Genomic DNA, 27,975 nt, shown 5'->3' with positions numbered 1-27,975 from the left:
ATGCATTGACCAGGACACAGGAACCTGGCTGCAATTAGCAGAGTAATTTAATCCTCAGCTCACACGTTCAGTGAATTTGGCTGAGTAGCTAATCTGAAAGAAAAGAAGAAAGACAGATGACTGAGCAAGGGAGGATGAGAGACAGAGCTGTCTGTCTGCAGAAGGGTCGTCAGCCCAGTGTGGGGCTTTTGAAAAGAAAAGGGAGGGAGGGGCAGCAGCCAGAGCAAGGAAGTGTCAGATGCACTCAGATTTAAGAGACCTTCAGCCAAGCCAAGAATCAGGAGATATGGAGAAACAGGCAGATGATTGAATTTAGGAGGATCAGCAGCTGGAGAGGACTGCAGGGAAATGAGTCAGAGGTGGGAACAAGTCTTGTCCCTTGTCTCTCTCCTTCTCCCCGTGATTTCCTTTCCTTCCTTAACCAGGCGTCCCAGTGTCACAGCTGTCCAGTGAAAGACAGCTGGCAGGCAAGCTCAGACATTGCTGTTAGAGCTGGCAGGCCGACGTTGATGTGCTTCTTTCCCACAATTTAGTACCTCAGAGACATAAATTTCTCTTCTTTTAGGCGGGACCATCCAGAAGACCGGTGGGAAATGCCAGCTTTATGCACTCCCCTCACCCACCACCCGGTCCAAGAAATCATCGTGGGCTCTTCCCTCCCCTTGGCAGAGAAGCAACTGGTTGCTCCCAACAACAGGTGAGTTTTAGCAGCCACCCCGAAGGCGCTGGCGTGAGCACACAGAGCGCAGGCGTGCACGTAGGCCTGTGAGGTCTGACTGCCCCATCCTCCATCCCCTGGGGCCGACCTCCTGTTTGCAGGGTTGTCTCATTAGAGAGAAGTCTGCAGAAGCCGATGCTGCAGGAATGGCACATCAGAACGTGGAAAAAAAAAAAATGTTTGTGATAAACCTGCTTTAATCCTTCCCTTTTCTCTGCCTTGTCGCCCAAAGCTAGGCCGGTGTCAGTACGTTAAGTATTGTTAATGGGTGCTGCGGCTGTAGGTGCGTTCACACGCATTCTAAAATCCTGAGAGCAATGGAGGTCTTTTAGAAAACAGAGGTGAAGGGGTGAAGAAAGATGAAAGCTCATGCAGAAGGCTGTGCTTTGGAGCTCTGGCTCAGAAACCTCTTCCTCTCTGTTAACAGGCAGAGAAGGAATGTTAATATACTCTTGAAATATAAGGATACTAACGTCTAAGGTCAAAGGCCAAATATATGGTTCAGTTTTCACCGGTTCTCGATTTCAGTGATGATCATGGGTGCAGACTGCAGTGAGATTTTCAGTCCTGAATAACCTCCTCTCCAGAAAGAGGACACTTGGGCCTGTAGTTGTGTGTGGTGGTGGACATCGTCACATCAACACTGATCCAAGGAGTCTGCCTGTTCTAAGGCAGCAAGTTAACTCGGATAAACAGGTTTTTAACTTGGTATTCTGAGGGGTATACAAAGAAAAGCTGAACTAAAAAAGTCACAAAAATGCAGAGTATTGCACAAAAATAGGCCTGCTTTGGTGGTGCGTTCTCTCAGTGTGCGTGTGCTGAAGGCACCAAAAGGCAGCACGTGGCTGCGTTCCTGTGAGTGTCTGTGAGCTCACGTGTTTGCTTCAAGGCTGCACTGTGAAGAGACAGTAGCAAAACCTGGATTTATGGTCAAGAGTTATTCTGGATGCTCCAGTATTTGGATGCTTAATGAAAGATGCCTAAAGGGGCCTGGCTCTTTGGAGGCAGACTAGAAAATGTAATTTCCTGAAGGTACCTGAGAATCACTCATCACTTCCAAATATCTCAATCGGTGCTGGTTTTTTTTTTTCCCCCTCATGATGCTGTTCTGCACTGGAAACTATACGCTGAGATTTTGTAGCTGTTTTCTCTATTCTGTTCTAGACTTCCAGGCGACCACATGCAGCTCCAGGGGATCTGCAGCACTCACTCCATTTCCCACCACTTCCCATCTGTGCTGCAGTGGGGGCTGTAAATCCTTCAACATCTAAAAAGAAGTGCCTGGCACCTCAACTCAGTCTACAGCCTGCCAGCAGGGTGAGGCCATATTTCATTCTGAAAATAATGTCATTTTAGGGACAGCTTTATAATACTGCTTTAGTACTGTAGTTCCCAGACCTGGTTAGTGCAGGCAACATGCCTTCCAAATGGTGATCAGCTTTTATTTAAACTCTCCTTGTTAACCTCCCCTTAATTTTCAAGACATTGACTTACTGGTCTAATGCCCAGTTCTTGATCACAGTGAGGAAAAATGTGGTGGCTTATCTTTTATAGTATAAAACCTCTGCATGCATAATTTTCTCCCTCCACATAGACTATCTGTTATGTCGAGAGGGAGGCAGCCACCTGGTTAACACCAAGAACTCAGGAATATTTCCACAGAGCCTTACAAGTTTTCACCTTCATCTACAGCTGCAAAGTAACAAAAAACCTCCTTTATTTTTTCTTGTTACCATTCCTCCTGCTAAGTCACACTGGCAGGTTCAGAGAATGAGAGCTTTTTGGAGTAGCCAGACATGATCTTGATACATACACAGTTACTTTCAGGTGAGATTTGGACTTTTTTTCTAGGAAAACATGGTGTAATTGGTTTTGTGTTAGGAGTTCCATGGGGCTGGAGGATTTCGGAATGGGGCTGTGACCGCTGCCTGGCAGACACTGGACGAATAGCTCCCTCCTGCATTTGCTCTTACTGTGATGGGCACCATCCTTTCTCCAAGAATTTGCCGGCACTTTCTGCTTCATGCTCCCTGCTGACAAAACAGCCGGATCAGTCACAGGTTATGCAGACATGACGCAGAGCTCAGACCCAGAGCACACGATGTTTGTGGAATTTATTCTCTAGAGTTGCCTTTTGCTTTTCAGGGCCCTGGGCCTCTGTTTGCATTTCATCTGAAGGAGGACGAGACCTCCACTACAAATGGGAGAGAAGCGTTTTGAACCACATCTTGTGTAATTGATGCCAAATGACGTTACTATTGGGAGACCTTGGCTGCTTTGGAACTTGCTTGCCAGCGGAGGGAGCGCAGCAGTGCCGTGGGGTTCTGTCTGCTGGGGATCAGAACTCTGCACTACAAGCAGTACCCGGCTCACAGTGCTGTATATAGCTATGGGGGTGACGCTCCCAAGCAATCTGCCTGTTGCTTTGCAAATTAAAAGAAAGGGTTTTAGCACAGAAATCTTTTCCTGAACAAAATTGCAAGCACTCAGTTATGGAACTGTTCTAGAAGCATGTGTCTTACGAGGTGTAAAGAGCCATCAAACCATGGTTGGTTCAATACGCTCGGTCGCTGGTTTTGCATAACCTATTTAACCTGGTTACATGTTTTCACAGGAGGAAAGGAGCGAAGTAAAAGGTCCAAATGCGGTAAAATACATGACCAGTTTATCTCCCGTCGTTAACACCGGCCTGATACCGGCACCACCTCCACCCCAGCAAAAACGTGGAAACACAGTGAGAAGTGAGGTAACCAGAGGGAGAAAATTGTGTCCCGTCAGTGTGCCCACTGAGGCAGAGCACCCTCCGAGGAAGGTAAGTTAGCTCTGTCTACATCTCTGTTTATGTACAGGTATATAATCTTCCTTGTTGGTGTATTTGCCTAATGCTGAAAGATGTGTCGACCTAGTTTGCATAAAGATTCACTGAATTTTTGAAAGAAATAAAATTCCTAACTATTAAAATCTGTAACTGCCACCCATCTCCGTATATACTAAAACATTTGGTGTTTTTCATCAGCTGGGGGAAAAAAGGTGCTTGAACAGAAAAACCATGGGATCTCTTACTTAACACCTTCTGGTGTAGTCAGTCTGATCCTGTCTCTGACCATGTCTGAAATGCCTTGAGCGTACGAACCTTCATCTGTTACACTAGACCTCCAGCCAGTTTTAACTCCTGTGAAGGAAATGGTAGGAACCCTGGATTGGGAGGCGCGATGTGGGTCATGGTCCCTGCAATTTTGGGCAATTCGATGCAGTGGATTTTCAGTTTGAAATCTTTTCCTGCCCTTCTGCATATTACAAATCAGTTCCCAATTTAAGCAGCTCAAGGCCTGTCTTAAAAGACTGGCAGCCTCAAGTGTACGGCACACATACATGCTCTTTGTGTTCACCTTCTGTTAGAGTTGGAAGCTGACTGCATTTTTTGTGTATTTCCTGCTACAGAATTCTGGAGTCGTCTCCAGGTCCCTGGTACGCAGCGGCGCGCGTGTCACCGTGGCCTTGGTGGGGAAAAATCTCTGTTTACCTGGCAAGGCTGCTGGGGACAGGCAGCACTGTGGAGGGGAGAACCTGTGTATGTACAAAGGCAGACTACTGGAAGGAGATAAGGGTGCAGAGTCAAAGAATTCATATCGATTCTGGCAACGTCTTTTTTTCTTTTGGCTAAAATGTTGGTGTGGCATCAAAATGACTTCAGCTGAGCTCAGTCAAGATACATGGATCCAGGGATTTTTATACCATCTTTTATACCATCTGCCTCCAGACTAAATGTGGATCTACTGTTTCATGATTGTAAGTGAGGTTAGAATGACTTCTGCAAATTATGGTAGAAGGAACTTAGAGAACTAATTTAACAAAATACTGTAGCTTAGGTGAATTTCATATAGAGACGTGTGGTTAATAAAGTAGTAGTAGTAGTTTTAGTGGTAGCAAACTGTCCTTAAATGGGGGTTGTCTCTTTCTGACTTGCTCCATCACATCATGTTGCTTATTACTCCAGAAGGAAAAGTGCATAATGGGAGCCCAATTCCCATCTCTCTGACGTGAGTGCAATCCCATAGCACCAGTAAAAGGTGAATTGTGTTCTGGGATCCTGGGAAGAGGCGATGGCTGGGAGATTGTCACTTGTGAGGAGGAGTGATTCCACCGATGACACCCCTCATTCCAGCTCACAGACCCCCTGTGCTGGCGTTTTCAGCGGGCGTGGGAAGATGGTGCAGAGCTCCCTGCGCTCCCGCCCGTCCCCGAGGCTGTGGGAGCACCGCGGCGTGCCCGCGGATCAGCTCATGGGCTGCTGGGCTGGCTCCCCGCTGTGTCCTCTGTGCCTGCCCCTCTTGTCCCCAGCCCTGCTCACAGGCCTGCGGGAGTGACCAGTGTAAAGGGGGTACAACCCCGTCCCCCCGGCATGGAGGGGGGTGGCCGCCTCGGTGCCCTCCCGCCTGGATGCCAAGCGGTGCCCTTGCAGAGCAGCCTGGAACGGCTCCAGAAGCAGCATCTTTCCGGTGCCCGGTGTTGCCTGAGCCCAGCCGCGTCCGTGCGGGCCCAGAGCCGCTGGTGCTGAGCTGTGCTCATCTGGAGCCTCGGCTGCCCCTGCCAGGGGTGTCCCACTGCGGGGGCTCTGACGTGCTGCTGCCCTGCACCCGGTGGGCACGTGCCAGGAATCCTAAACCTCCTGTGCACGATGCCCACTCCTGTAAGGCAAGGGCGGAGTTAAGTTTGTGGAGATGGGAGGCTCTGCTCTCTGTTCTGCTGTGGCTGTGAGTGCCCAAACGGAGTGGCTTGTCACAGGGGTGCCCAGCTTGGCACTCTGGGGCTGGAGAGAGACGGGGCTGTTCTGAAGGGAGGAGGTGGGGTATTGCCCCACAGAAAAAAAAAATCTCCTTATTCCCTTAATTCTCATTGTCTGGGTAACTGTTTATCTGCCTAATTGGTTCTGCATCAGATACGCGTTATTTCTGTCCCTGGCATCTGTCACTTCAGTGTTTTAAAAGCACCGATCGAAAGAAAAAGAGGCGGGCAATAAAATCTGAAAGGTGAGAAGTGATGGCCATGAGGGACAGCTGGTGTGTCAGCGGTGGCAGCTCTCCTGCACCGTTTGGGTTTGTTGCCTCTCTGCTGCGCGCGCAGTGAGCTGGTGGTGGCAGTGGAATTACTGAATGTCACGGGGAAATCACTGACATCACCGTGCGCTGGTGCCTGGGGTTCCAACCGCGGCAGCTCGGCTGGGCAGGGGAGGATTCTTTAATGCGTACGCGTGGGGCCAGTCTGTACTACAGATGTGAGCAGAGCTGTCTGTGAGCTACTACAGCTTGTCAGGCTCGTGGCCTGGGACGGAATCCAGACCATGTTGGTGTGGAAATGGTAAATCTGTTGTAAGCCTCATTTGTATGAGGATTTCACGTGGGAGCTGAAGGAGGTACGGGAGCAGTGCGGTGGCAGAGTGTTCCTGCGCAGCACCCTTTGCCTGTATTGATTTAATTCATTCAGTTTGTAAGCCACTGCTTTGCTGATTAGCCATGTCAATCCACATTTATCTTACTTGGTGCTGCAATAGATTATCTTTCTCCAGTTTTCTCTGTTGCTGGCATTTTTTCTTCATGGCAACAGTTTTTTCTCCTGTAACAAGAGACTGTGTGGCATTTTCTTTCTGAGTTTGCCCAGTTCTCAGTTTTTCTAGTCCTTTCAGCGGCTGAGGGTTTTGTTTGTTGTTTTTAATGTGTTGACCACACTTGATGCATCATTCAGTAGCTTTAGTGCTTTTTGCTATGCTGTTTATGAAGAATACGATGCTTTTTTATGATAATGTGCTGTTACTCTTCCATCTGTGGTCCTAGATTCTCTCATGGCATTAAAAAGACAGAGCAAATGTACAGGCAAAAGGAGACTGATGAAGTTAACCTCTGCCTGCTTAAAAAGAACTTTATTAGTTGTGAATTCCGTCTCACAGTATGATTCTTGTATTTTAGAGTACGATGATGATATTGAAGCAGAAGAGAGACAGATTGACGATCAAATGAGTGGAACATCAGAGTCACCCTCAGGTGATGAAAAACCTGACTTGGACACTGAAAAGGAGAGTGAAACCTTATCAGAGAAGGCATTGGAGGTCTCTGACAGTGAGAAGGATGAAGATGATAAATACTCTGACAGTGACTTCTGGGACAATGAACAAGGTTAGATTTTTTCATACTGAGGCTTAAAGAAGTTGACCTGATGACTGTTTTATATTTTTTATGCACGTTTTACATTTTGCGCGTGCCCGGTACATGTTAAGGGGAAAACACATGAAAAAGCATGCAATTCCTACTGAATTGGGAAAAGATAGCTGTTTTATCTGTTATTAATTCAACCATCCTCACTGAAATGCAGCAAAACCCACAGGCAGTGTAAGGGTGTGCCAGCTCACAGCAGACTTTGCTGAAGTGCACCGGTGCAGAAGTGGAGCTGTAGCCAGTCGGCAAATTAGCTCTAAATACTTGGGCAGATCAGCACTTAATGTCAGCGGTCACTGACGTCCGAGACCACTCACACCTTCGGAGGATAGGTGCTTTCACCTGAGAAGCCCCCGGCACACCCAGCGTGCCTCCTGGTGGTTTAGCAGTGCTGTCTTTAATGGCCCCGAGCAGCCAGAACCTCGGCGGCGTCCCCTGCCGCACTGCTGGCCCGTGCTGGCCGAGGGAGGAGATGCCGTCAGCTCGGCTCTCCCTGCTGCCTGCCTGGGATTATCTTCATCAGTAATCCCATGGAAAACTCGCAGGCAAGTTCTCATTTCTTAGATGAACAGCAGCATTCCATTCACCACGTCGTTGCCTCTTCCTTGGGGCAGTGTTTTAGTTCTTCTTAACTTTTCTCCTCTATGGCTTTGTGAGATCCTGAGCTGACTTCTGTGCCTCTTGCTTGTCATAATGTACCAGGATTTCTCCATTTCCTGCTCTTTCAAAATCAGTTACTTTACATTCCTTACATTTGACAGTCCTAATGTGCAAACCATTTCTCGAGTTAAACGGAAACTTTCACATTTGGATTTCTAGGTGAATTAAGCAATGGCAATATTAAGCAATACAGCTCTTTGTGAAAAGGTTGCAGCTGCAAGGAAGATCCAGTCTTTTTACAGAAAGTATAAATTCCACCAGAAATTCCAATTAGGTTTGAAACTTCCTTGCTTATAAAATCATTGCAGTGATCAAAAAGAATCTTAACTTTTGTTCTCTCGTGATAATGAGAAATAGCTTGTGATTCAGGAATAATCAGTACAATTTTCTGCTTGTTAGTGCATGGCATTATGAACTTCTCTGTGACTTTACTCAGCTGCCTCTCAAGCTCTAGCAGTGTGTGATGATCATTCATTCTCTTTCCTATTTGTTGATTTTTGATATTTTCCCCTTTGAAATGAAATCTTACTACTTTTTTCCCCACCACTGAACAGAAGAGGTGGAGAGAAGGGATAAAAAAGATGTGGGTTTCTCCCAACGGAGTAGTAATAATAAATTCATGAAACATAAGAATTCATTGGTAATTTTGAGGGCAAGAAGAGCTTTCTGCTTGAATGAAGGACTCCCTGAAAGTAGTATAGGTGGAAATATTCCAAGCAGCGTTAGTAGCAACTACTAGTTCCATTTTTTTAGGAGACCGGTAAAGTGCCTAATAGCTCTCCACAGTGGAAGATGTTTCTGGATATTCATTATTTTAAAAGTTTTTCTTTAATTCAACACCATTTTTTTAGCTATGCGTTTAGCTATGCGTTTTTGCACATCCTTAAGCAGGTCTTTTCCATTCTTTCTATTTACAAATTCTCCAAGACAACATGACCCCATTTCACTGTTGTTGGCTTCAGCTTTCATCTGCGTGTGTCCTGAAATTCCACATGCTCTGTACATTTATTGTGCTTTGAGGTCATCTGCCGAGCCTTGGGCCTGTAATTTTTTCAAAGAAATACTCGCTTAAGCTTAAGTATGTGTCTTAGTGTTGGTAGACCAAGATTTTGGATAGCAAGCTTTTGGGCATGGATGCTATGTTTCTGTGTTTCAGCAATCAGTACACTAATCCTCTTGTAAGCTATGAGTGCTGCTTTGGCAGAAATAACGCGCTAATAGCAATGGGATCTGGATCTTTATGAGTGCGTGTTGTGGACAGATTTTGTCTCATCTTAGTTCAGCATATGATGACGCTTGTTCAAGAGTGTCTGAACCCGTTGGGCCCCTTGGGTCAGTTCAGCCAGCATACAGAGTCCAGAATAAAATCCAGATAACTGAGGTGCCACAGATGTGACTTTTGCATACAATATTATGAGTCGGACATAAATAAAGAGCGTGTAAGAGGGACCTTGGCATTCAAATCCCTGTGGACCATAAGCCTGTGAATGAACTGGGGAGAATCGCTGACGGTTCCCCTGGTGCAGTGTGTAATCTGCACGTTGGAGTGGTTCTGTCTGTTTGTACTCTCGTCAGTGTCTGGGAGCGGTGGTGTTTTCTGGGACTGTGAACACACCTCCTGTCACAACAGAGGCGCGAGTCCGGGGCAGGCTGGAGGTGCCAGAGTCATTGCCAGGTGGTGGCTGCCCAGTCATTTGTGCCTCACGCCTTTTGCTTTTTAATGGCTTCTCTTTCCGGCTTCCTCTTTTGTAACTTTGTGATAGTTCTTGAAGATTGCAGTCCAGTCCAGGTGGAAACAGCAACGGCACCTGGATGTGGTCGTCACGTGTATTCTGAACCTGATGACTCCTGTCCAGATGTGGAAGAAGAGGTCCTAGAAAGTGGGGAGTATGATGCCAGTGAAGGTGAGGTTGGCTGTTGAGCAGGGATGAGATCTGATTCATCTGAAGTCTTTTTATAGAAGTGCTTGCCCTTTCCCTTTCCTTGCTAGTCTATCAAACCCTATGTCTGCTCTTTTCTCTCCTAACTTGTACAAAATTGGGTGGTGACTATCTGGCTTCTGCAGTCATGTGTAGTTAACCTGTATTACAGTAAACAACTGCTTTGTTGGCAGCTGTAATGGTCCTAGGAAAAGAATCCAGGCCATGAAAAACTGGGTGCCAGTCAAGAAAAGAGCTGTGGAAAGCAGGAGTCTAGCGAGTTTCCCTTTGCTTCCAGGTAGCGCAGGGGCTCCTGGGGAGGTGAATGTCCAGGACAGGCAGAGTGGGACTGACAGATGGAGGGCAGCTGAGCTGCAGCCTCCATCTCCGTGCTGCGCCCCGTTTGTCTCCCAAGCTCATCTCCCGGTGAGCAGTTGGCCTAATTGGCAGTGAGGAACCTTCAGCTTGGTCTTGGTTCCCTCCAAGAACGTTTCTGGTCCCTGCAGCCTGAGCCATTCATTGCTGGGAGCGTGGTCTGCCCGACAGAAGAGCCTTGCCTGTCACCCGGGGGGTGTTCCAGCCAGCCATCCTGCCGCGGCCATCAGCCGTACCGGAAGGTCACCTTAAGCTTCCGCTCCCCAGCGGCAGTGAGTCTGAAAAGCGAAGAAACCCACAGGTTAAAACTGACTTCAGTCTGCACTGCTGCTCTTCCATTTCCTTCTGCCATCCTCTAAGGCTCTAAGAGCTGGCAGGAACAGGCCAACTCTACTGTTTTTAAATTGCAAGTTGCGCACGGTCTTGTACGTTGACACATTAATCCCGGGTGTTGCAAGTTTGTTTTTCTGGTCAGCTGGGAGCCTTTTGACCTCCTTCCTCTATGTAGCCTAAGAGCACAGTCTTGCAAGGTGAGTTGTCTTTCATCTGGAGAGTGTATGCAGGAGGCTGGAGGTTCCTTCTTGTCTCTGGTCTGTCAGCAATTGTCTTTTTCCTCAGTAATTCTTTGTCAGGTGAAACTCCTTCTGCCTCAGTCCCATCAGCTGACTGCAGACAACAGTCGGTACCATTTAGTTTCAAAGCCTGGTGGTCTTCATGTGTTGGTCTTCACACGGATCCGTGTTTCTGATGCAGAGAGCAGGGTAGCGAAGATGTAGTTCCTGGGCAGCCCGACTTCTGTGGCAGTTGTCCCTCTGGATCGGGGTTGAAACCTGTTTGCTTCCCGGGGGGCAGGTGGTCTTTGGAAAGACCCGAATCTCCTAGTTGTTACCTTCTCAGGTTCCACGGTGCCTCATCTGGAATACTTTAATGCTGAAACAACCTCACGGTTCCTGTTATCATTCTGCCCAAGGCAAGACCTCACTTTACAGAAGGGAATACGTTGTAATCAGCAGCCAGAGTAAATAAACTGCTCTTTCTGCTAACGAAGCAGGTAAACAGGCAGACTATGCCATGCACCACACAGCATTTGGTTTCTTTCAGGCAAAGTGAACAAAGCATCTATTTTGCAGGGACCAGCAAAATCCATTACATTAGACTCAGTCCGGTATAAGCAGCTGGACAGGTTGGACACTGTACTTTTGTGGAGAGAGGAATATTTACTCTGAGCTGGGATGACAGTTTGGGATGTTTTCATTTTGTACCAAAACTTCCCTTAGAAAGTTTTAAAATGATTTCATGTTACTGATGTTGGTAGTAGACCTGAGCTCTCCCAGATTCAGGAGGTAGGGTTTTCAGTGTGAGTGGTGTAAAAGTATGGTAGTGATTGATAACTGCCTTTTTATATCTATGTAGATATATATATATAATATGTATAAAAGAAGAAAAAATTTAAAATATAAGGTACAGAAAGCTAGTAGTGAACATAAGCAACAAACCTGGTGCAAGATGCGTCTTGGACGAAGGCATGATTTCTTGTATTGCAAAATGTAGAGTTTTTAATTATAATTTTGAAGTGTGGTCCAGTGTTTAGCGATGTGGGGTCTGGTGGGAGGAAGCAACCTGCTGAGCTCTCTCCTCTCCTTCCCCATCCTCCCTTCTCTTTCTGGAAACTGTCTTCCCAGCCTGTCCTGCCTGCTCCTGGTTCCTGCACTGTCTGCAGCCACCTGGGCTCCTTGTGCACCTTCCAGTTCCCTCTGCGGAGACCTGGGAGCGAGTCGGGCCCGGCTCTGAAGGGCAGGAAGGGAGGGGTGGGCGCGGGGAGCAGCGGGGCCAGGGGGAGGGTTGTGGCAAGCCGGACACGAGCTCCACTCGGCTGGCAGAGATGGGCCAGGCAAATAGCGTCCTCGAGGCCTGGAGCCTTCTCTGTCTGCCGTCCAGAAAGGGGCTCTGGTTGCACAGTGGGTTGCGCCAGCAAGCAGCAGAAAGCAGTAACTGTGGGGTGCAGCAGCAGTGCAGGAGGGTAAAACAAGTCAAAAGGAGTGGGAGATGATTTGGGGCAAGACAGCCTTTGCACAGTTTGGGAAAGGTAGCTTGGGAAAGACGTTGTTCTTGTTCCTTGTGGTGGCACAAAACTTCTCTTTTCTTCAAGAACCGGAACCTGCCGTGTTTGTACAGAGCACTGGTGCAGCAGCACAGGCTGCCGGGGGGGCTGCCTCGGGACAGACCCCACAGCACAGAATTCAGTGAGGGCACTGCCGTGAAATTCCCAGCGGGCAGGAATCGACCTTGTGTTATTCCCCTGATGTAATTACAGAATCCATGGGAAGCAATTACACAAAGAGCTGAGTATTCTTTTTCCTGTGTGTGCGTATTTTACGTGAGCAATTTCCCACCTATTTCTTAACTTTTGAACATTACTGCCAAGCTTATAGCTACTTCGTAGACACACCTGGGCTCCCTGCTAGGCAGGTGAGGGAAGGAGGGAGAGTACAGAGGGCAAGCAGAGCTGTCAGAGTTGAAAGATGGTCGGGCATCGGCATTTTGGCTTAAATTGGTTATGCCAGATGCCCGAAGAGCAGCACTAGAAACGTAGTCAGAGCAAAGGTGCATGATGAGAAGCAGCAGAGCCAGCTGTCGTCTTGTCACCATGCCGATGTCCCCTCATTGCTTGGGAGAGATAGCATCTTTAACAATAGCCCTGTAAACAGCCTTAACACTAACACAATTCTCAGTAAAACTATTGTTTTGCTTATATTTAATAGCACCAGACGGAACTTTTGTGGCAGAAGGAAGAAGAACACTTGATGTGCAGGAAGCATCAGAAAAAGCGGGACGAGAAAGGACGATGTTAGGGGAGACAAAAGCAATTGAGGAGGCACATTTTGTTGAAGAGGAAGAAGTTTTCACCAAAGAGGCAGGAGAAGAAGTGGAACGGTTGGGAGACTTGCTGCCCGAGGACGAAGCAGTGGCTGTGCTGCAGGCAGAGGGTCAGCCTGTGGTAGAGGAATCTGCACCTGAAGAGAGTGCCATGGCAGAGGGAGATCCCAAAGGACAGGGGATAGGGAAAGGAAGGGCCTTTGGCATTGAGATGACACCTGGGGAACAGGGAGTTCTGGTGGAGGGGATGGAGAGCGAGGCAGAACTCGAGGAGCGGGGAACTGGGGAAGAGGAGCTGCCAGGAGCAGGGGAATTGCTTGATGAGGAGGAAAGCAGAATGCAGCCCGAGGGACGGGGTGGGGCTGAGGAATCGTCTGAGAGTGATGAGGAGGAATCAGAAGAAGAGGAGTCTGACGGAGAGGAGGACATGGAGGAGGGAGATACTTCAGGGGAGGACGACATGGCAAGTGATATGTCTGAGGGGGAGGAGGACGGGGATGCGGGAGAATTTGAAGGGACAGATGTGAGGAGTCCTTTTTCTGAAGAAGAGGAGGAGATGGACGAGGTAGGATTTGAAGGGGAAGATGTGCTTGGTGCTCTGTTTGGGGGAGAGGAGGACGGGGATGAGGGAGAATTTGAAGGGATGGATGTAGCGAGTCCTTTTTAGGAAGAAGAGGAGGACATGGACGAGGGAGGATTGGAAGGGAAAGATGTGTTGGTGCTCTGTCTGAGGGAGAGGAGCACCTGGAGAAGATGTATTTTGCACGGTAGGACGATGCGGGGGTGGCCAGAGCAGAGTCAGGAGGTGGAGGCGAGGCCATGGGTGGAGCAGCGGGGTCAAGGGAGCTTGGCAGGGAGGGATCACTGGGGAGCAGAGGTGGCCTGGGGCGGGGACGGTTGCTGGAGTTAGAACCGGGGGTCGACAGGGCACAGGGAGGGTGATGGGAGCAGCGGGGGGAGATAGAGCGGGGCCGGGGTGGCAGCTGAGGGAGGGGCTCTAGGGGTCTGGGGGGACGGGGAAGGGTCAACCGATGGAGCTTGTGGACGAGGGGCCAGCCAGGAGGGGTGTGAGGGGAGGGGCCGAGGACCAGGGCGAGGCGGGGGGCAGGGGGGCACAGCACATCTTTTGTTCCCACGTCCTTTGGAGAGCAGCTGAAGGCAGAAACATCCCTGAGCTCAGAGCCGAGGTGGAGAGGGTCTGCAGGAGCCAAGGAGCTGTGCCCGGGCACCCAGCAACACCTGACAGCTCCTGGGATGGGGCTGTGGGGGCCAGGACAGGCTGCAGGAGGGGACAGAGCAGGCGGGGTGAAAGCTGAGGGGGAGCAGCCAGAACTCTGTGACAACAGGGGAGAGGGGGGGTAGCGCAGGGAGAGCTGCTGAAGACACGAGCAGAGGAAGGACAGTCCCTTCGGAGGCGACCCAGACGCCCTGGGAGCTGCTGTCGGGGCCAGAGGAGCAGCAGCCCCGTGAGGTGAGTCCTGCGTGGGTCGGCCCCTGACCTGCGCCCGGTCGAGTCCCCAGGCTGGTCCCTGCAGGAGCAGCGGGTGCAGCACTTGGTCCCATTCCTTACGCTTCCCTTAAGTATCTGCTGCTGGCCGCTGGCGTAGGGGATGGTAAATCCTTTTGGGTGGCCGCTTCTGCCCCCTTCCCTGTTCCCGAAATCTCCTTGCAAATCCCTTAGTTGTGGTGCTAAGCTGGCGGCCCCTCAGCCCCTCGCCCCTTGCGGAGCAGCTCCCGCCACCCAGCAGTGCAGCCCCAGGTCAAGGGCAGCACCGGCTCCTCTGCTTGCTCTGGCAGCTGCTCCTAGTAAATCTCTTACAGTGGTGTATCAGTAGCTCGAAGCTTAGCGTGTTTTTTGTGAAGCTAATGTTTTTCTCGTTGGTTTGTAGGATGAGAGAAGCCCAGATGCAGTTGTCTGCCCTCAGTGCAGGCCCAGGATGGGGAAGAAACTGTCCTCTAAGCTTCTGCTGCTGCTTCAGTGCTCAGTCCTGCAACATTTACACAAAATGCTGCATATTTGTGCCGGTCGGGAGCAGCTTCTCGGTGTGGAGCAGACAACTGAAATGAGCCAACCCAGGAACCATCACTCCCTCGTGCTCATGAAGACCATAATTGCAAGGATTAATCCACAGCTGTCAGGCTCGCTTTCCTAAAACACAGAAATATTGGACCGGCTGAACCTTCCTTCCTTCCCTGGGCACCACGTGCTTCTGCCGTCTGTTGGGTGTGGGGCTGAGGGGAGATGTGCTGTGTGTGTTTGTGGTGGTGTTGACGTTCGTGTCCATCCATGCCTGTGTGCTGTGTTGTTCTGTCCGTCATCTGCGTCTCGCCTGCTGAGAGCCGGGGCTGTGTCTTCGCTGCAGCGCAGGGCAGCTCAGCAGAGCTGGGGGACGGCCGGTCCCGGGGGCGGCGGTGGCCTTGCCCAGGGGTCTTTAGGCTGGGGGCTGCCTCCACCCCACGCTGCAGGCAAGCGACCCTCGGGCGTGTGCGGGAGGGCTGTGCTCTCCTCGGGGACCCGGGCGTGTCGCTGGCCACACTCCAGGGCCTTCCCGGGACTTGGAAACATTGAGAGCTGTTAAATCCGAACCACTCCAGCTCCCATTTATAAATGGTTCAAGCCCGGCCTTTTGCTTCTGCTGGGCTCAGGCAGGAGTAGCTCCCCGGGCCCACAGAGTCCGTGCGGGCTCTGCAGGAGGGGTGGTCAGAGCAGAGCGGTCCCAGCCCAGTGCTGGCTGCAGATCTCTGCTGCCGGAGCCCCCCCAGCTCTCGCGCAGCCCCGGGGGCTCCCCGAGACCCCGCCAGCCCCCGGCGCCTGGCAGGTGTTGCTGGGTGGCTGCAGGATGCTCTGCCCCGGCACGGCAGGGCCGTCACGGTGTGTGCAGGCTGGGAAACGGGGCTGAAACGAGCGGGATTTGGGGTGGATTTGACACTAAATCACTGAGGATCAGTCTACCTGGGAGAGGACCTTCAATCAAGTAATCGATGTTTGTTCCCTCCTGTGCTAAAGACAGTTGCATTTGTTTTCAGTCTGGAGTTGATCTCTGCTTTCTAATGGAATATTTGTGCTGCTGAAGCCGTGTCACGCAGATCCCCTGCAAAGCAAATGCCTCTGGCTTGTGGGCATGACTGTGCCGAAGCCGCTGGCCAGCGCACGTAGGCGATGCAGTTCAGGGGCCACGGGTGACCAGTGGCGGAGGGGGGAGCACAGGGCTCTCCTTGGCAGGGGGTCCCCGGGAGTGTCAGGATTAAACCTGAAGCTGCGCTTGGGCAGGTCCCGAGCCACACTGCCTCATCTGAGCGGCTTCACTGAGCGCAGAGAGAAGACGCTCGAGGTGGGATGGGTGATTTGCCGGGCGCGGGCCAGAGCTGGAGCCGTCTGCACGGCCTCTCCACGCACGCTCAGACAGTCCTCTCACTCTGCAAACCGGGAGCAGGGTCCCGGCTCCAGCCAGGCTCCGTGCCGTGCCCGGGAGCCGCAGCCCCCCAGGAGCCCCGAGCGGCCCCGTCCCGTGTCCCCGGGGCGGCGGCTGAGCCTCGGCCCTTCCCTCCCAGGGCCCAGGGCTCTTTCCTTGGGGGTAGAAGCACCTTTAGAGAACCCCGGCGCTGGGAGCGGGCTGGAGGGGCGGGTGGGTTGGCAGCGGCAGCAGACAGCTTCACTAGTGCCGCTCGGCCTTGGGGGAGAGAAGGCGAGTGGGGAACCACGAGGCAGCCGATCTGCCGAGGCGCTCGGGCGGCAGGACACCTGGAGCACCGGGCAAGGCCCAGAGGAACGGCACAGTAGTGGTTGGAGGGAACTGGAAAGCTGACAATTCCTTATTTAAAGCACTTATAAATGGCACTTGTGCATAGGAATTTAGCAATTAGGGAATAGAATCCTTGGCTTAGGAACGTGTCGACTCATACAAGTTCTTGCATTGTTCTAAAAATCACACTTTGAATACTCTGGTTTTATAGAGAGAGAGAGGGAAAAAAAAAAAAAGATCAAATTTCCCAAGAACACTCCACGATTTCTGAGCTCATACTGTATTGGTGAAAGAATCTGTTTTCTCTCGTGCTTCCTTCTGACAGCCACATTTACAGGATGGGTACAGGCGGAAACCACCCATACTCCATCCCGAGAGCTCACCCCCCTGCCATACCAGACAGTTTCCCCCCGCTCACGGATTCACCTTTTTCCTCACTTTTTGACACGCTGGCAATGCCACGGGCAGCTGCTTGGCACAGCGCAGCTGCAGGGTGACGAGAGCCCGACTTGTGCCTGGGACACTGCGCTGTTCACGTCTGGCTCCTGTAAGGCAACTGATTTCTAAACTGGTCGGAGGACTGGAACCAGACACGGAATTGAGCTGATTTTGGCAATTTCTGCTTCAGAGCCCTGCTGTGCTACTGGTGGTGTGGCTATCGAAGACGTACCAGCTGTGTGCTTTCAAAACAGGGGCATGCCTGTAGACTGAGCAGGTGGAGTTCTGGTAAGATGCAAACCCATTCAAATGGATGATTTTACGGTTTTGAAAATGCTACTCATGGTAATTTTTGCTCTCCTAACATTGCTAGTTAGTAATTAACTTCAAAGTGAAGAAAGGTAGGTGGCACTTAGGAAAAACAAGATGTGCGCACAAAAAACCAAGGGGGGCGGGGGCTAATATTCCACTGCATATCTGTGAGAAAAGCAAACTGTCCAGCAGTGTTGCAAAACTCATTGTTGGCTCACCACAAAGGCTTTTTTTTGCTCCCTCAACTGTGGGGTATTCTCAGTAGCTTGTCCCTGGATGCTGCTGATGGTGCTGCGGACGCTCGCAGGGCTGAAAGCGCACCCCAGGACATTCAGCACAGGCTAAACAGATGCCTCTTGCCCTGCCGTGGGGAGGCACAGGGGGGCTCGCGGGCGGGGGGCTCGCAGCAGCGTTTTGTGGGCTCGGTGGTAAAAATGGAGTGTGACTGACCCGATTTTCACAGTGAACTGCTTTGTTTTGATGGACACAGTAGTCCTTGGTAAAATGCCACAGCAGAGTCTGGGCAAGCAGGTTTCTCAGCAATATTTAAAAACACTCTGAGTAATACTATAACTTGCTCTGAGTAAGTTGCGCAGCAGTTTTCTATAAGCAAGTAAGTAAATAAGTCCCCAAACAAGTCATCATTTCTCTGTATCACCAGAAGCCCAGGGGGTACCAGCGCCCAGGGCCAGCTGGCCCTGGATGGCCCCTCACGAGGGGAACAGGCCATGCCCACAGGAGCCTCAGGGCTCAGGGCAGCCCCGGCACCACGACCCAGGAGTCCTGGTTGCCACATGGTCCCCTGAGCCCGCTGGGACCCTCAGGCAGGGCTCTCACAGCAGCCCCCAGCCCTGTCCAGCCACCCCCCAGCCCAGCAGCTGCAGCTTTGGAGAGTGGACAGCCCCACTGTGTCACCGCAGTCGGGAACAAACCTCTCAACACCAGCGCAGCGTTCAGAAGCAGGCATTCCTTTATTCGGCGCTGGGTGCGTGGCGGGTCACGCACACACTGAAACAAAAGGTCATCCTTGATGTACCTTAAAGACATGAATGTTCATCCGGTTTTGGAGAAGTCTCCACCTTTTTGCCTATCTGCTGCGTTTCCATAATGCTGGCGTCGCAAACCTACACTACGCGTGCGCGGGGATCTCGGGTGGTCGTTTGGGGAGCTACCCCCCTACTCCTTTTCCCTTTTATGGTCACGAGTCTTTTGGGGACGATTTCTTCTCCTTGGATGTTTCCCAGCTCTGTTGTCTGGCCGAGCTGTTCTTTCTTACGCGCCTTGTTTCAGCAGCTCTGCCAGGATGTGTGTCAAGCTGAGGATATCTTCTCTGTAGACTTGAGTCACTCGGGCCTCCTTGCTCCATACAAAGTTCGACGTTGTTTGGTAAAACATTTTCTCAACCACTGCAACCCTTTGGGAAGGAGCTCCTGAAAACCTTCCCCGGGCTGGAGAGCTGCAGGAGCGTGGGGAACAAGCTGCACAGCTCAGAGCTGACAGCCGCGGTGCAGCAGCCCTCCATCACGCTTGCCGCCTGTTGCCCTCAGCTGGGAAAAAAAGATGCTCTTGCCAGAGCGTCTCCTCTCCAACGTGCCCCTGCCCCAGGGCCGTGGCTGCGGGGGAGAGGCCGCACTGTGACGTCACAGAGCCCTGCGGTGCCACGCCGGGGTGTGCAGTGCTGTGCCCGGGCACCACATCAGACGTGCCAGCAGCGGCAGCAGCGGTAGCAGCGGCAGTGACGTGGTGCGGGTGCAGGTGCAGGTGAAGGGGACCATGACTCCCACGCTCATCCTCCTCCTGCTTCTGGTGGCCCTGCGAGCCCAGGGGGCCGGGGCCGCTCCGTGGCGAGCGCGGGCATTAGGTAGGTGGGCAGGTGAGGGCCAGCGCCCAGCCCTGGCAGCGTGGGGCAGCACCCACTGCACCTCGGGCTGACAGCGCGGCTGGGGTGGTGGCGGGGCAGAGCCGGGAGAGCCGCGGGGCCGGGCTGGGCCGGGCCAGCTGTGTCCAGCTCCACGGGCAGCGGGAGGCAGAGCCCAGGTCGCCATGGGACACACAGCCCCAGCCCACAGCCCGGGGCACAGACGGGGCAGCACTGGGGCAGCCTCTGGGCTCTTCTCCACCAGACACGGGAACAATAACGTTTTCACGGGGGCGCCTTTTCCGCCCAGAAACCACGTGCCAGGGAGAAATCCCCAGGGGCCGTACGTTTGTCCGTCCGGTGCTTGAGGGCTCTTGCACAGGGCCTGGAAACCGTATTTTGAAAGCCTCCGGGTGCAGCTCCCAGGTCACCCCGGCCCCTCTGCACCTCTGGAAATCTCCCCCCATGTCTGGGCCCCAGGGCATTACCTGACCCCCTGCAGTCGCTGCAGGTCACTGGGAAAGGAGCTCACAACCTCTAATGGGAACCTGCTTGCTTACAGCTGTGCCCGGAGCCAGTGGCCACTCGACGGCTCAGCCGGCTCTAGTCAGGGAGGATCAGGGCCATCCCACAGGTACGTCCCTTGAATGAGTGAGCACTCGGGTTTTAATACTCCGTTTGTGTGAAATTTCACTTAACACTCTCTCGGCCCACGCTCAGCCGTGCGGAAGAGGAGCAGAGAGGGACTGGATGCTGTGAGCACTCTGCCTTGCCAAGGAGCTCAGAGCTGGTGTGCACTCCAGGGGGTCCTTGCTCCCAACGCCTCTGTGCATGTTTGGTTTTCCATCCGCCTGCTCCAGGCACCCAGTACCTGTCTGCACAGCGCTCCTGATGGAGGGGGGAGACGAGTGCCACGGAGCACTCCCGTGTGGGAACTGCCTTCGCGGCCGTTCAGCCCTGCAGAGGTGTATAGAAATAGGTCCTGGGAGCTTCTCTGTTCTGTCTGTTCACAGAGGTGTCTGGAGGCGATGGCTCTGCAGCTTCCCAGCTGCGATCCAGGGCAGAAGCTCAGGGAGATCGCACGGGTACGTCACGGCTTTGAACTTCCTTGGAGAGCCGCCGGCTCAAAGCCCCGATGTGAGCGAGGCGTCTCTGGTGGCTGTGAGAACGTGGGCCTGCACTGTGTGTGCAGTGTCCTTGCGTGATCCACTTGTATGTTCTGCTGCTCGGTCATGACGGTGCCTGATGGGAATTCTTGTGGGTGTTTGGTTGCAGATGTGGGTACAGGGAGGGCTCTGCCAGCTCGTCGTGCAGATCCTGCGCTGGAGCTTCGCTGGCGTCGCGGGCGTGAGTAGTCAGCCTTGACTGACTTGGTAGACGTAGCACTCGTTTCCAGGATTGTATTGGTGAGAGATTTAACTCTGGACTTTCTGTTCAGGTCCTCAAAGAGCAAAGGATAATGCTGAAGTGGGACAACCCTCGCAGCGGTACTCAGAAGTCCTCCAGGAAATCCTGAAGGAGCTGGAACGGGCCGTGCCAGCCCAGGGTGGGTGTCTGTCCCTGTTAAGCAGAAGCCTTGGCAAGCTGAGGTTTTAGACGCGTGGAGGGACAAGGCGTAGCCTGCACAGTAGGAAGGGGCCGCCCAGAGCCTCCCTGCGGCCACGCTCAGTTTCGGGCCTTGCGGGCGCTGTCGAGCTGCAGAGAGGGTCGAGTCTCTGCTGGCAGTTGGGGTTCCAGCCGAGCCCCAGGAACCGCTGCTGCCCCAGTTACAGCCTTACTGGGGCCAGAGCTGTTCTGGGCAGACGGTGGTGTCCAGCTGGCCGGAGCTGGTGGTGCTCACGCCTTGAGTGCGGGAGGGACTTGCTGAGGAGCTGGTGGCTGCTCAGTGCTGAGGGGGCAGCACCCTGCCAGTGGCCGGCGGGGAGAGCGCAGAGGATGCGCCGGCAGCTGGGGCTGGCTGAGAGCAGCAGACAGTGCCGGGGCTGCAGGCCTGCCCTGGCCAGGATGGGAGCAGCCCCAGCTTCAGAGTCCAGCCCCGTCGTTCTCCTTGATGTCTGAGGCCTCTCGGTGACGCCTCGGTGTCAGGGACGGGTGAAAGCTGGACACCCAGCCTCAGGCCGGACACCTGACCTGAAGGCAGCGAAAAGGAAGGGCTGTGAATTCCGTCTCGGGGCCTTTATCTCTCTGCTTCTAGCTGTGCTTTGGAAAACTGGCTGGTGGTTTTCCTCTAGTTTTGGGGGACGGTGGGAAGTGCTGCTCAGAAAAGCTCTTTCCCCAGCGCGACGGGCGACAGCATCTTCCTGTCCTCTCTGAAGGACGTAACCTGCCATCACCTTGCAGGTTGCCAAAAATGCACTAAGTGGCGTGTGAACAAGACCACGTGCAGTCTCCTAGTCTCTGGGCAGGTCAGGATTTGCTGTCTACTGGTCAGCTGGAGAGGGTCTAGCGCTGAAAGTTTTCTCCATGAATGACACCTTGTTTGCACTGGTGACTAGGTGCACCCCCAAACGTCCAGGCCTTGTTTCTTGGCACTGTGAATGTCTTTGGAGAAGTACTGCTCTCGGAAGGCACCATGGTCCTGATGAGGAACGGTTACTTCTGCTTAATCTGACCTCCTTTCTTTCTTCCTAAAGGGAATGGCCGTGGTTCTGTGGAGAAGGAGGTGTTTGGGGAAGGAGGCCGCCAGGCGGTGCCAGCCTCTGCTGAAAGAACAGGGGCGGTTCAACCAGCGGGCATACCAGGTAATTGCTGTCCTTGGGTCACCCAGTGTCACACATCCAAAAAAGCCTGTCTGCAGGCTCTGCCACCAGTGCCCGCTACGGCACACCCTGTCAGCAGCACAGCCCACCGCTCTTAGTGCAGAGCAAGGGTTTGAAAACCTCATCAGTCTCCTCTCTCTGCAGGCGCCTCGACGAAGCTTCGAGATCCCAGCCTGGCAGCAGACGCCGTCCCTCGGCCCTGGAGAGCCGGACCGTCCACCTCGGCACCCCTGAGAGCTGGGACAGACACCAGCAGCCGCTGGAAAACTGTCCCGCTTACCACAGAGCCCCAGGGGCCGACTGTTCCTTTAGAATAAATTGATAAGGATAAACACAGACCAGGAGCGCACTTGTCCGCCTCTGACCAGCAGCAAACCCAGGAATTCACCCATTCTGGGTCGAAGTTCACCTCAGGGCATGAAGGTCAGCGAGGGTTGCCCAGCGCAGCCCCCCAGCCCCCCGACACCACTCCTGGCCGTGGAGCAGCTCCGAAGGGCAGCACTGGGGAGCCCCTGAGCTGCGCCCCTGTATTGGGTCTGGCCGAACTGGAATCGGTTTTCCCCTATAGCAGCCCTCACGGTGCTGTGGTTTATGCTGGGAGCTGCAGGGTGTTGGCAGCACCCTGGTGTTGTGGCTGCTGCTGAGCAGTGCTTACACAGCACCAAGGTTCTTTCTGATATTTTCCCCAGCGGGACGGGGTGGGCAAGATCTTGGGAGGAGATACAGCCAGGACAGCTGACCAAAACCGACCAAAGGGATATTCCATACCATATGACGTCTGCTCAGTATAAAGCTGGGAGAAAGGAGGAAGGGGGTGGGGTCACCCTTGGTCCTCCGAGGCAACTACTACGCGTATTGGAGCCCTGCTTCCTGAGAAGGCCCGACAGCGCCTGGTCATGGGAAGTAGAGAATAAATCTGTTTGCTTTTGCTTCCGTGAGCGGACTTTTGCTTTGCTTTGCTTATATTAAAACTGCTTTTGTGTCACCCACAAGGGTTCGTTTATCTTCTTTCCCCTCTTTACCCTGTTGAGAAAACAAAGGGAAGGGGGGGGAAGTGATAGAGCGACTTGGTGGATACCTGGCATTTAGCCAGAGTCAAACCATCACAGCCCCGCAGCGCCCAGGCCTTGCTGGGAAGTGCTGGCACAGCCGCAGCCTGGGAAACGGTCACCCCCTTTCTCTTGGTCCTTTGACACAATCCGTTCTAGCCCCTGCACTGCTACAGCCTGCTGGGAGTTTCCCCTCTGCTGCGGAACCAGCATCTAGTGCAGGGAGGTAGAAAGAGAAGCGTGAGATCTTACGGGCAGGGAGGAGGCACAGAAGTCCCGCAGGCTGAGCTCCGGCCGCCTGGGATGGGATCTGCGTGCGATGGAGCCGCGAGGTGCCTGTGAGCCGGGAGAGGCCCCTTGTGGCCAAGCCCCTGAGCAGGTCCCAGGGGCGGCTGCTCAGCTGGGCCTGGATCAAGTGCAGCCAAGGCCTTGGGTGTCCCGTGCAGGTGTCCCGCCTCGGGGCGAGGTGTCTTGGGGCAGGACTGTGCCAGGGAAGGACACGCTCTGTGGTGTGGCAAGGGGAGAGGCAGCCATGAGAGGGATCCCTCTGTCTGCCGCCAGAGCTTTTACATGTCACAGGGAAAGCAGCTTCTGGGTGCCCAGGCAGTCCCCCTTGGGTCGGAGCAGCCCCAAGCCAGCCTGCAGACCCTGCTGCTGTCTCATGAGGGGTGTCAGAGAAATCCCCTCTTTCCCCCAGGGCTGCCCTCCGTGGAGGGATGGGCCTTGGAGCCAGGGGAAGCGCAGCCCTTCTTTGGAGACGGTTACCAGGGGAGCCGAGTGCCTGCCAAGGAAGAGACAGTCTCAGCAAGCTAGATGGCAAACAGAGGTGCCGTTTCCCAGAAGACTCTTGAAAGGGGCCTGCAGCAGGACCTGGAGCCAGGAGACTCAGGCCCGCGTGCCTGCCATCATGGCTGAGGGCTGCCCCTGCCCCTTGGATGCTGCCGCCAACCTCTCCCCCACGGGGATGAGCAGGCCAAGCCCTGCCCTGCAGTTAGTCCTGCTCCCATCCCCCGGAGACCTGCTGCCCTGGGTGCCCCGACAGAGAGAGTCGCTGCTGCTCTCCGCAGCGCCCATCGCTGCCCGTACCCAGGGGGGCTGTCGGTCCTCCCCTGCAGGCCGGGCTTCCCACGCCTCCCGTTCTGCCTGTGCTTGCTCTCGCCGCTCTTGCCACCGGCTCTGCGCTTGCTCCCGCTGTGCAGGCAGCTGCCAGACCTCCTGGAGGGGACAGGAATGCAGCAGCAGGCAGGATTAGTCTCAGCTCCTGGAGGGGCTTCCTTTGGGCCTGACCCACGTTGCTGCCCCTTGCCCCAGCCGGGCGGTAGGCTTTGCCCTCCGTGCTTGATTTTTCTCAGAAAGAGCCGTGGTGTGCGTTTTCGCCGGAAAACGCGTTTTCGGCCGAAAACGTGTACGTTTGCACTTCCCCGCCACAGTGCTAGCCGGGAATTCTCTGCCTGGTTCTACCCGCTGCCCGGAACGCTACGCAGGGCAAAGGCGATTCTTTGCCCTTAAGAGATCAGGGGCCCTAGAGCCATGCCAGGCTCCTCAGCTCATGGCAAACACAGCTGAGTGACCAAAGACCTCCGCTGCCATCGCCCAGACGGGACTTGTCCATTTGCCATAGCCCCTGGCCTGAAGAAAGCGCTTCGTGACAACCCCGGGGGCAAGACCAGGCGGGGAGGGTGTGCAGCACCTTCCTCTTTGGGAAGAAGATCTGAAGGAGGTGTGCCGGCGTCTCCGTCTGCTCATGCGGGATCAGGACACACCCATACCCTGTTACATTTTGATAACCAACTCTACTGGCTCTGCCTGAGCTGGAATGGGTTTTCCCCTACATCAGCCCCACGGTGCTGTGGGTTATGCTGGGAGCTGCAGGGTGTTGGCAGCACCCTGGTGTGGTGGCTGCTGCTGAGCAGTGCTTACACAGCACCAAGGCTCCTTCCGACATTTCCCCAGTGGGACGGGGTGGGCAAGATCTCTGGAGGGGACACAGCCAGGACAGCTGACCCCAGCTGACCCAAGGGATATTCCAGACCCTGTGACGTCTGCTCAGTATAAAGCTGGGAGGAAGGAGGAAGGGGGTGGGGTCACCCTTGGTCCTCCGAGGCAACCACCCCGCATATGGGAGCCCTGATCCTGAGAAGCCCCACAGCGCCTGTCCATGGGAAGTAGAGACTAAATCTGTTTTCTCTTGCTTCCGCGTGCGGACCTTTGCTTTGCTTTGCTTATGTTAAAACTGCTTTTGTTTCGCCCACAAGGGTTGGTCTGTCTTATTTTCTTTCCCCTCTTTGCCCTGTTGAGAAAACAAGAGGAGAAGGGGGGGGGGGGGGGGGGGGGGGGGAAGTGATATAGCGACTTGGTGGGTACCTGGCCTTTAGCCAAAGTCAAACCATCACACCAACAAATAAATTTTTGCGTCCATCCTGTGCTAACCTAATACGCCACAGGTCACCAAACCAAACCACTCCTGTGCCAGTCACTGTTTGGATTTGGGGAACCACGTTATCACAGTACTGCAGCCTAGTAACATTAACATACTCAACAGGTGCAACACTGGCCAACAAATCCAATTCTTGCAAAGGGAAAGAAATTGTTTGATTTAAATTCTCAATGACTGTCTTTTGCCAAGCTGTGTTAGGCATAGACGGCCAAACATAGATGATATTTGTGATGAAACAACCGTCATCGCTTTGATCGCTCGTCAGATTCACACTCTGTTGTTTCCAATATCCACCAAAATGAGTTTCATTTTCAGCAACGGAGTGCCAATTAAACAGGTTCGAAAAGGATCATTGAAGTGCTAAGGCTTGGACAATAGGCCCAAGCCAGAGTTGACCTATAGATGATTCCTGTATATTTTATAACTGATAACCATTGTGCTAACAGGTATTATACTAAGTTATAATAAACCACCTATCCTGATGTAAAAGGTGGAAGTGTTGAAGCCTGAGCAACAGGCCCTGAACTGAAACTGCTAACTCGGAACGTAATCCTTAATGAAATATGCATGGAGGATGTAGCTACCTTGAATGTATCTTTCCCTTCCTTTGTATGGGAATAGAACAACCGAGTCACGGAGGCAGGTGTCTGTCCCCGAGACCTGATGTGAGATCTTGTGCATAATCCCATCAGATAAACAGAGAAACTCCCTGAGCTTCTTCCTTGAGCCCTGGCCAGGCTCTGGGGGGAACCTAATGTGAGATTGAAGCCAGGTATTTCCGTTTAAAACAAAGGTGCCAGCTATTCTGGCTTGCTGATTTTTGGGTCTATAAGGCTGGACCCGCTCACAGCGACTCTGGAAGCCTCAGCTACGGGTGCAGGCACCGCGTAGGATTTCCCACTTGGAGGGAAATGTTCTCCAAACCCTCGCTGTAACCGGGGCTGCCCAGCGCCTGCAGGGCTGGGTGATGGTAAAGTATGTGAGTGGTCATGTCTCTTTCTTAATCACTATTCTCTCTCTCTCAGGTAGTAATGATTTGATGCATTACCCTGTATTTTCCTATTTAAGTGCACTATTGTGTCTTTTCTCACTGTATGTTTTCTGTATTATTTTGTAATATTATTTAGTTATTTCTAGTAAAATATGCCTGCTCTTTTCACTCTGGTGTCTGAGTTTAATTGGTATCCCTGATCAGCAGACTCAAACAAATATCCTTTATCCCAGATGTATTTGCCCATGTTACCCAAATATTTGTTCTAGCATAATGTCAAAAATTCCTTCACAAACTGTTACAAAACAAAATAAGATAGACATCGCCCCCATTTCCCACGTTTGATGTATCGCCACGGTTTGGCCTCTTTTTGCCAGTCGTCCTTGTTCACCTGTCAGCTTCGAGGAATGTTTATTCCAGTGCCACAACTTCTGTCTACTCTCTTGTTATTCTGCCTAATTCACTGCAAAGCTAAGCGTTTACGAAGTTCAAAGCTAATTTCTCTAAAACCCTTTGCCCAAGACCTTCAATTAGGTCTAGGGCCCTAAAAAACTGCTGTTGCTCTCTAAGAATTCTAATCTGTCCTCCTGTACCCACAGCTAGTGGCCGATATATGGACCTACCTATAAAATCAGACAACCAATCTGCTCTAGTATAAAAGATAATCCGGTCAGCACACAAGTGACATTTATACACACTTTCCCGATCCTGTGCACGCATAACTCTCCAAGTTCCCCTATCACACCATGCGCAATGTATAAAAACCCAGGGTCGACAATTCAGACCATGTTCTACACAAGCCTTGTCATGTTGGTCAAGCTGTTTCGGGGTGAGCGGCCGTGTTTGAACAGCCATATAAAATGACTGTAGATTCGGTAGAAGACAAAGAGCTTCACTGTTTGCTGGATGTAGTGCCGTTAGCAACGGCGTCAGGGCTAAGTTCAGTCGATGTTGATGCCTCTGAAGTGCACCGGGACACGGGGTTGGTGTTATCCTTCTTTGTGATCCACGGTTTCACCCACTTCGCGGGAACTCACTTGGGTGAATCATTACCTGTGGAGATGTTGGGATTCTAGAGGGCTTTCTGCGAGAGAATGGACATGTGAGCAATCCTGCGTGAGAACAAGACTGATAAGAGCCTCAGCCCGAGCAAGAATGCGATAAGGACGTAACCCTGAATGAGGGGGGAGAAACTCGACGAGACAAACAACCCCCGGCAGGGGTTGGGACAGAAGAAGAAGTTCCACAAGGCAGGGAGCCTGGCAAGGCTGATGTGGCACTTTTTATCCAATCGTAAGAAGGTTTAAAGCGCGGGCTAAATTAACTGTCCGATCTTGAGGACTTGTACTGCATGTTACTCACGTGTGCGGGAGAACATTGTAAAAGGGCTTTCTTAGTTGTAATAAACGGGCATTGCTTGGTCACATTGGTCGTGTGCGTGCTCAGCTCTCCCGCATGGAGACACAAGCATAACCCCTTCCCCAAGTTAAGAGTTGCATAGGTCTCTCCCATAGCCCAGATTGAGGGCAACACAATTGCACTTGAATTTTTTGAAAAGAATAATCATGCTTGTTTCTTTGCATATGTATCGATTCTGATACCTCTGATGCTGTCTTATACACAAACAATT

At 52.6% G+C, this 27,975-nt stretch overlaps 1 protein-coding gene across 1 annotated transcript; it reads left to right on the top strand.

Annotated features, from left to right (window-relative positions):
• The first annotated feature begins 3,374 nt into the window (after nt 1–3,374).
• On the top strand, nt 3,375–13,433 carry LOC141969729 (uncharacterized). Its single transcript, XM_074925807.1, has 4 exons — nt 3,375–3,459; nt 6,682–6,888; nt 9,351–9,491; nt 12,644–13,433. The coding sequence occupies exons 1-4, from the start codon at nt 3,375–3,377 to the stop codon at nt 13,423–13,425; spliced, it is 1,215 nt and encodes a 404-aa protein (XP_074781908.1). The 3' UTR covers nt 13,426–13,433.
• The last annotated feature ends 14,542 nt before the right edge of the window (nt 13,434–27,975 follow it).

Source organism: Athene noctua, chromosome 23 (genome assembly GCF_965140245.1).
Source record: "Athene noctua chromosome 23, bAthNoc1.hap1.1, whole genome shotgun sequence".
Classification (NCBI taxonomy): domain Eukaryota; kingdom Metazoa; phylum Chordata; class Aves; order Strigiformes; family Strigidae; genus Athene; species Athene noctua.
The sequence above is the reverse complement of the archived record's forward strand: the minus strand, read 5'-3'. Positions and strand labels throughout refer to the sequence as shown.

What these genes read in the sequence shown, in the direction of transcription:
- LOC141969729 (XM_074925807.1), top strand. Translation starts at nt 3,375, where the DNA reads ATGACCAGTTTATCTCCCGTCGTTAACACCGGCCTGATACCGGCACCA. An exon ending in CTTCTGGGACAATGAACAAG is followed by an intron (nt 6,889 to 9,350) that starts GTTAGATTTTTT and finishes ACTTTGTGATAG; the next exon opens with TTCTTGAAGATTGCAGTCCA. An exon ending in GGAGTATGATGCCAGTGAAG is followed by an intron (nt 9,492 to 12,643) that starts GTGAGGTTGGCT and finishes TATATTTAATAG; the next exon opens with CACCAGACGGAACTTTTGTG.